This window comes from Typha latifolia, chromosome 7 (assembly GCF_019914945.1).
Source record: "Typha latifolia isolate L0001 chromosome 7, TyphaL0001v2, whole genome shotgun sequence".
NCBI classification, from domain to species: Eukaryota; Viridiplantae; Streptophyta; class Magnoliopsida; order Poales; family Typhaceae; genus Typha; species Typha latifolia.
Window position 1 is genome coordinate 1,551,418 of NC_133092.1, and position 8,315 is coordinate 1,559,732.

General features: G+C 41.2%; 2 protein-coding genes across 2 annotated transcripts; one reads left to right on the forward strand and one right to left on the reverse strand.

The window, feature by feature from the left end:
- Positions 1–2,509: 2,509 nt before the first annotated feature.
- LOC140791652 (protein ENHANCED PSEUDOMONAS SUSCEPTIBILITY 1-like) lies at positions 2,510–4,338 on the forward strand. Its single transcript, XM_073142259.1, has one exon. It carries the CDS (start codon positions 2,741–2,743, stop codon positions 4,133–4,135), a length of 1,395 nt encoding a protein of 464 aa, XP_072998360.1. The 5' UTR covers positions 2,510–2,740; the 3' UTR covers positions 4,136–4,338.
- A 1,880-nt stretch (positions 4,339–6,218) lies between these two features.
- LOC140792415 (alkaline ceramidase TOD1) lies at positions 6,219–8,315 on the reverse strand. Its single transcript, XM_073143410.1, has 4 exons — positions 8,044–8,315; positions 7,753–7,968; positions 6,886–7,452; positions 6,219–6,775 (listed from the first exon to the last, which is right to left on the reverse strand). The coding sequence occupies exons 1-4, from the start codon at positions 8,288–8,290 to the stop codon at positions 6,456–6,458; spliced, it is 1,350 nt and encodes a 449-aa protein (XP_072999511.1). The 5' UTR covers positions 8,291–8,315; the 3' UTR covers positions 6,219–6,455.

Sequence of the window (8,315 nt, forward strand, 5' to 3'; positions counted from 1 at the left end):
AGAAGATTAATTACGTGTGCCTAACTTCCCAATTTTCTTGTTATACCCTTTAAGATCTTAACCATTAGATATTCATCAAAGTGATTGATAAACAATTAACGGAAGAAGCGCTCTACACGTTTTTTTTCTTCCGTTAAGATTTCTCTCTTAAATATAATTATGCCTTAATTATAGGAGATATTATTTAATATTAAATAATTTAAATTTTATTATTTGGAGATAAACTTCAATTTAAATATAATTCTCTATCTCTATCTATTAAAATTTAATTTAAATCAATCTTAAACTAATGGGAGATATATGTAAATAATCAAAAATAATCAAAAAGATAAAATGTAATTAAATTTTTATCAAGTTAATTATAAAAGACAACAATACCCTTATTTTAATATATATACATTACTCTCAGTTAATGATATATATGTCTTTTACTTAATAAAATATTAAGATAATATAATTGTTAAAAAGTAATGTGCAAGATTATATATCTAAAAAAAAATTACCTGCTGAACCGGTAATATCTTTCATTCCTATTATACCCTTAAAGATCTTAACCGTTAGATCTTCATCAAATTGATTGACAAAGAATTAATTCTATTGCATGGAAGAAATCCTCTTATTTCTAAAGTAAACAGGGCAAATCGTTTATCTAGGGACTCTAGCAGTAAACTCTGCTAGGGTTCCATTCCTTCTCCTATCTCCCTCCCAATCGTTGTTAGCCTTTCCCCTCTCTCCTCCTTTTGCCATTTTGCTTAGAGGAGGAAGAGCTTCTTTCCTAGCTAGGGAGTCGATGGAAAAGGGAGAAGAGAGAAAGGATGAAAAAAAAAGGGAGACAAATATGGCGACAGTAGCAGCAGCAATTGAGAAAAATGGGGAGTCAGTAGAGAAAGAAAAGAGGAAAATATTTAGAGAAAAATTTTCTCCTCTCCACTGAGCCAAAGTGGGTAGAGAGAGAAGGGGGGAGAATATCACCCTACGGCAGGGGAGCCTCTCAAGTAGAGAGGGGACTTTTTTTTCTTTTTTTTAATAAACCCTACATGATTCTATACTATTGAATAAGTAAACTCAACAGTTTGGCGAGTTCTCTTAAGGGCATGCAGGGTTCATGGAAATGTCTGAGTGACGGTCGGTCAACAAGGGGGTTTTCTGGTTGACTAAATAATAGGAGGTAAGTAAAATAGTAGCATGCTTCTCCAGTACTTCTCTTTTTTCCTCTTTTCTTTTGTGAAGAATAAACCTTCTTCCACCAACTTTTGAGTAAGAAGCTTCCCTTCACCTCGTCATGGAAATGCCAGTCTTTGAAGAAGTCTCCATATCCATTATCTTGATAGACTCTGCCCCCGTTTCTCGAGAAGAGTCAGAAGCGGCAATTTCATTGTGTTTGTCATCAAATATAAGCCCTCCAGTAATCCACAATATTCCCTTTCAAATATGTTTTAATAGTATAATGCTCCCTACATTCCCCTGCTTCAATAAGTTGGCTCTCTGACCTCCAGAATAAGTTCTCTGTCTCATCCATAGCTCTATGCACTTCTAAATACAACAGGACCTACCCAAACATTGGTTATATGTTTGCTGTCCTCCTCCTCCTCCTCCTCCTCCTCCGGTGTTATATTTGTGCATCTCCACAGAATTAATTAGAAAAATATTTGCCTAATGGCATTTGGAAAGTTCAATCCAACAGTTGCATGAGCTTCTTTGTTTACAGACTATGGTAGGTTAACGGAAATCGATAGCAGCGAAGCGTACAAAAGGATGTCTATACGTCATCAACTACGAAGACAGTTCTGACTTGTTCACTCCATTTTCTCAACAAAAATAAGGGAAAAAAAATCTTTTGAATCATTCTTTGTAGGCCAGTCAATAATTCGATGGGGTTGTTGAATACAAAGAAATCGGGAAGCGTCACTCTTTTGACTTCGTACCACGCATGAAGATTTGCAATCACGTTAACTTGATCGTAAGACGAAATGCAGACTTATCCGAAGCCAAACTAGGTGGCAGATTGATTGGTTATTCATAATAGGGATGGATTTTTGTGGGGCCTTCTTAGCCCCTTTTCTTAATGGATTTTTTTTCTAAGTATAAGGCTCCAGTTGCTTAAGACCGAATAAGTGTGCTATTTTCGTTTTGTTTAAAAAATTTATATCATACTCAGAATAAGGTATTTTTATTTTAGATTTCAGTTGGGATAAAATTTTAAATTAAGTCACCCACTTATTTCAGAACACAAATAAATAATTTACCATCTACAATACTAAATAAACCACAATGTAATATATATTAATAATATATTTTAATATGAGATGCTCATTTATAAGACCATTTATCATAATGCTTCTATTACGTGAATATTTATTTACTTTAAACTAAGAAAAAAAACTCTTTTTATTTTAATTCTAATTGTTTTCTTATTCTGCGACCAAATGTCCACGTTGCTAAGTTGTAATGCTCGGTCTATCTACTTTACCGACACCACCAGGCACCAACCAAGCGGTGTATTTGTAATTGTATTAGATTATTCTGTACATCTAAAGACAAATAAATGCCTTTAAGAATACGACAGCTTCTTGATCGCGGTGTATTCACCATGGATGGGCTCCCGGAAACTACGGACGAAGAGAGAAAGAAAGAAAAAGGGCAAAACGAACAGTTATTAATATTTTATATAAAGCGATTAGGAGAAGCAAGGATAGGGAAGCAAAGAGGGTAGCTAGTAAACGAAAAAGAGAGTAGTGAAATGCCTTCTTGCCCCATGGTTCGCTTCGTCTCCACATCCACCGTCAAACCCACACCTCTTCCTCGAAGCATCTGCCATTTATCGCTATGGGATCTCTCCATGCTCTCGGCGCAGTACATTCAAAAGGGCCTCCTATTTGCCAACCTTCCTCCCTCTCTCTCGGTCAACCAAATTGTCGAGCACCTCAAGGCCTCCCTGTCCACCGCGCTGCTTCACTTCTACCCCCTCGCCGGTCGCCTCGCGACGCAGGAACACCGCGATGCTGATGGAAACGTCACGAGCTTATCCGTCTCCGTGGATTGCAACGGCGAGGGCGCCGAGTTTATCCACGCTGCGGCAGATAATGTCACGGTGGCCGACGTGCTATCCCCGTCCGCCGACGTCCCATCATTTGTCCAGCAGTTCTTCGCGATGGACTTGGCCGTCAACCACGACGGACACGTCAAACCCCTCGTTGTCGTCCAGGTCACCGAGCTCGTCGACGGGGTCTTCGTGGGCTGCTCCATGAATCACGTGCTCGTCGACGGCACGTCCTACTGGCATTTCTTCCAATCTTGGGCGGAGATTTCCCGCACCAAATTCACCTCGGAACTCACGCTTTCGCGTCCTCCGGTGCTCGACCGATGGTTCATCGAGGGCTACGGTTCTCCGCCAATCAAGCTCCCGTTCCAAAATCCGAGCCAGTTCATCTATAGATATACACCACCCCTGTTACGAGAGAGGATGTTCCACCTCTCGCAAGAAACTCTCGCAAAGCTTAAAGCGAAAGCCAGCCAAGAAATCCAAGACATCGAAAACATTACCATCTCCAGCTTCCAAGCAATGAGCTCCCTGATGTGGCGCAGCATCACCCGGGCCCGCCGCCTGCCTCCGGAGCAGAGCACTACTTGCCGCCTCGCCATCGAGAACCGCCCGAGGCTTCGTCCGCCCCTCTCGCCCAACTACTTCGGCGCTTCCAACTACGCCATCAGCGCGACGGTGACGGCAGCGGAGTTGCTCGCTCACGGGCTCGGGTGGTCTGCCAGGCTGATCAACAAAGCAGTGGCGGAGCACACGGACGAGGAGATCAGAAACAAGGTGAAGAAATGGATGGAGAATCCAATGGTGTACAAGTTGACTATGTTCGACAGCTGCGGCGTCATGTTTGGGAGTTCCCCGCGGTTCGACATGTACGGGTGCGAGTTCGGGTGGGGGAAGGCGGTGGCGGCGAGGAGCGGGATCGCGCATAAGTTCGATGGGAAGGTGTCGCTCTATCCGGGGTGGGAGGGAGGGGGGAGCATGGATTTGGAGGTATGTTTGTCTCCAGAGAACATGAGGAGGCTCGAGGAGGATGAGGAGTTCATCACCGCCGTTTCTCCGCCGCCAGTGGAGTTAGAAGTACTGTTACGGAAATAATAATGGATAACGATTGACGGAATAATGAGTACTAGCTTTTCTTTTTTTAGAAAAAAAAAATGCAATAAGTACTTCTTGTTGAGCTTTCGTGTTTCGTGTGGACTAAATGGTAAAATGAATTGCTATCCTTCTGCTGTATTGAAGTAAGAGGGTTCTTTTCATTTTGGTACCTATCTATAAAGACAATGCCCAATTTTGTTTGATATCATATTCCTTTTAGTATCTCTTTTACAAGCCTAAAAATTATGAGGCCTGTCTATTTATCAAGGAATTGTGCGTTGTTCGTATGACTTTGGTGGCTAAGAGAGCCTTAGAGATGCTTAAAGGCTATGATAGGATTTGGGCTCGACTGATTCATGCCAAATATGGGTCCATTCAACCCTTGTCTATCAGATGGCACACCAATATCTCTCGGAGTTCGAAACTCGTCACGAAGACTATGCACCATATTAGAGAAGGGTTTATAAAAATTATTAATGATAGCCGCTTAACTAACATTTGGATCGACCCTTGGGTGGGCACCCTCCTTCTATCTAAGTGGCCTTTCTTCATTAAAATGGACCTGGTTAACAAGGTCCATAAGGTCCCTGATCTGATCTAGGACAAATGTTGGGATGCGGATTTAGTTGCCGATCTGTTCAGTTTTCTATTATGCGAGAGAGTGTTTGCCTTGTACCTTCTTCCTATGAAGGAAAGGATAATTGGGTCTGACGGCTAAATCCCTCAAGCTTGGGGGCTCAAGTCTATGACTACCTTAGGAACCATGAACCTTAGAATTACAACACTTGGAAAGGTTGGAAGGAAGCTGAAAATCCCCTCTAAATCAAGATCTTTATCTCAAAGCTCATGTGGAATAGGCTCCCCCATCGGTCTCGCCCTTCTGAGAATCTATGGACCACCTCTTCTTTGCTGACTCCTCTGCTCGGGACCTTTCTCGAATCATTCCTAAGCTGAGAGAGCATTGCTTACTAATAATTAAGCAACGTTGCACATAATTGGTCTCTGTTTCTTTCCTTTATCGCTGTGAAATAGTGGCATGGGAGAGATATCTAGCCTTAACATTTAAATACCCTGAAAACACTAAGCCTCAGATCACCATCTCCCTAGTCTCGCTTCTCATTTGAAAGGAACCCCCCTTCCTCCTCCCTTGAGGGTTCCTCAAGCTTAATACTGATGAGTCTTTTCGGATCCCAACCAACTTGGTTGTGCCGAATTCAAGATGTATACTCTATGCCCCAATGGATTCCTCGATTTTGGCTGATAGTAGACATGGTATTTATAATTCCATGTTGACCGCATAGGCTAGGCATTTTACACTGCTTTCCACGAACTTCATTTCAAGGGTTTTACCGACCCTGAGATCGAGCTAGATTCCCTTCTTATCAATATCTAAGAAGATAAATTCAGCTCGTTAGACAGTGGCTTCTATCATCGATAATTGCTTAATTTTTATGTCCTTATATTCAGTTAATTAATTAAATCAACAATGTCTACAGTTAGGCTAGAAAAGTCAGTTGACTAGTTAGCAAATTGGAGTAGAAACATAGGATTTGGTTGCATTTGGGAAGGCTCACTTTATGATCACTTGTGTATCCTTATAGCTGCTGATGTGAGTGGCTCTTATTTTCTCTCATTTATATTTTATATTGACAAGAGCAGATAGGCCAAGCACAATGGCCAGTACTTTATCGTCCATTGTGATGCCTATTTTTTGCTCATCTTGAAATATAGTACTATTGCTACATAAACTCTCTAATATAGTGGGTGGCCGTAAAGAGGATCCGACCTACGAGAAGAGTTTCATAGCACTCATACTTTGCTACTGAATAATAGCGTGTAATCTCATTGAAGATTTACATGATCCTTTCTATGTCAAGAGGGTCGTCTACTATCACTGGATCACACTTTTATTACTTATTATTGATGTTTTTTTTCCTAAATTTCAATCTCCAATTGTGTTAGCAAAACCTTACTGCTGAGCTTGTAAGTTTCTATCAAAAATTTCTGTGCATAAACATCAGTAAGTTCATGAAATCAAGCAAACAATGAGAAGACACTACCAAAGCTTTGGCCAAAGAATCAATTTAACAAAAAGAATGATCAGAATCTTCTCTAGGTTCTTATGTCACATGAAGAATTCTAAACAATTGCTCAAAGAATAATCTATCATTTAATAGGATTCTCACACCAGAAAGGCTGTAACTTTCCTCTTCTATGCTCTACCTTATCCAATAAACCTCCCCGAGATATATTATGTGCACAGATGTATGTAGATTGTTAATATAATGGTGATTAAGATCTCATCTGGATAGATAAATCCTTATTCATTGGATTCCCCCCACATCTTCAAAAGATAGCCTTCACATTTACTCCCAGTAATATCTCGTGAAGAAGCCATCTTGGTTACAACCTGCCCACCTCCTTCGTGTTTAATATTATGCCTGTATTCCACTGCTACGTGCTCGAAGACCTCGACCTCAAACATATTAATCTTTAGTTTGGGGCTCATCAGATCTCTCACATAGGCAAAAGCCAGCTGATCTCGAGGATTAAATGCCTCTAATTCGTTGAATAGAAGGCAGGAGAAGAGGTTGCTTGCAAGTCCATGCTTTCTTATAATTAGTGCAGTATCTGGAACGTCTGCATCATGTCATAAGACAACGAACATGGTTAATTTAGTTTCACAATATTGAAGCCATGTCAAAATGCTTATGTTCTTATATGCAAATAAGAACACAAGAATAAGGCACCTGTAGGATATGGAAGCTTGCTTGGTGACCATGGCTGCAAGCCATTCTCGCAATAAGTCTCCATTTGTAGCCTTAGAGACTCAACATCTCCCCATTTCTTCCACCTCGCCGTCGCCATTGCCTCTTCCATTGTGTGCACATTAAATGGATGTTTGGAGATAGCCATGCCTGCGTCCTTTGAGATCAAAAGTGAATGAACTAGGAGTAATGGGTCTACTGTAAGCTGCATCTTGGCATCCAACCATATGCTAAACTTGGAATTTGGGAAGAGCCTATGGGTTAGATGCTTCGGTATCACCCCATTCATCGCAGGGTTTTCGTAAGGCAATTCGCGGCTTGGAACCCTCACAATTCTCCATGCTCCAATCTTATTGACCTCTTTTTCTCCATCAGATAAGATATTGTGGAAGGTAAGAGTTCTAAGTGTAGGCTCATCTATGAACATGAAGAAGCAAACAGCTTCCAACGTCTGAGCTCCTAAGCCTTTCGGCTGCCGGATTTTATCGTGGTCGCCAAAGATTGCAGATGCCACAACCACCCCGTTGCACTTCTCCATAGCCAATCTGTCTGCGTTCATAACCACTAATTACGTGAGGAAGGTAATCAAACGTAGCAACGTAAACTTTAGGGAAAGGAATGTTCTTTAATCATTACATATGAAATACGTAATGAGGCTTGCAAACTAAGCAATGTAATTGAAAAAGTAACCAAACTTATTTCATAAAGTTGCAAGGGCCAAAAAAGTTCTTCATAGAATTAATTGGATCTTTTCTCAAAATCTATTTATTGGCCAACTCGATTTTGATCTGACATAAATGGATGAAAAATAATAATAATAATAAATTTTTCGTGTAAGATTGAACGAACCATATTCGCGTATGGGGAATTCTTTGAAGAATCCGCAAGGAATTGCCACCCGATCATCACTATGATTAAAGAAATATTTCCTCCTCAGGGTAGAGAAATTCCCGGCAAAACTATTTCCCCTACCCCTCTGGTATCTCAAAACAGGGGAAGACGAAGAAGAAGCCAACGATAGATTGCTGATGAGATCGCGAATTTCCTCAAAGGCCACCCTGTATTCTGATCCAAGGAACAAAACCCATCGATCAAAATCAAAACTTTGGATTAAAAGAATCAAAAATCTTGAGAATTCACCTGAGAATAGAACAGGGGAGGTGCATTTGGAGCGGGCGGTAGGAAGGGCGTACTTGTGTTCCCCATAGGAGGAAGGATAGGAGAAGAGCTTGGATTTAGGTGTAGGAGGTGGGGAACGGAAGAGGCATCCCGTTTGGGAGAAGGAGACGTAGAGGGAGAGGGGGAGAGTGGTGAGGAGATAGAGAAGGGAAAGGCAGAGGACTTTGGATTGGAAGATGAGCGGAGTTCTCGCAGTTACCCACCCCATATGGAGGTGGAATTAATAAAAGACG

Coding starts and splice junctions, on each gene's coding strand:
- LOC140791652 (XM_073142259.1), top strand. CDS start 2,741: ATGCCTTCTTGCCCCATGGTTCGCTTCGTCTCCACATCCACCGTCAAA.
- LOC140792415 (XM_073143410.1), bottom strand. CDS start 8,290: ATGGGGTGGGTAACTGCGAGAACTCCGCTCATCTTCCAATCCAAAGTC. Junction 7,969..8,043: donor CTCCCCTGTTCTATTCTCAG/GTGAATTCTCAA, acceptor TCCTTGGATCAG/AATACAGGGTGGCCTTTGAG. Junction 6,776..6,885: donor CAAGCTTCCATATCCTACAG/GTGCCTTATTCT, acceptor GACATGATGCAG/ACGTTCCAGATACTGCACTA.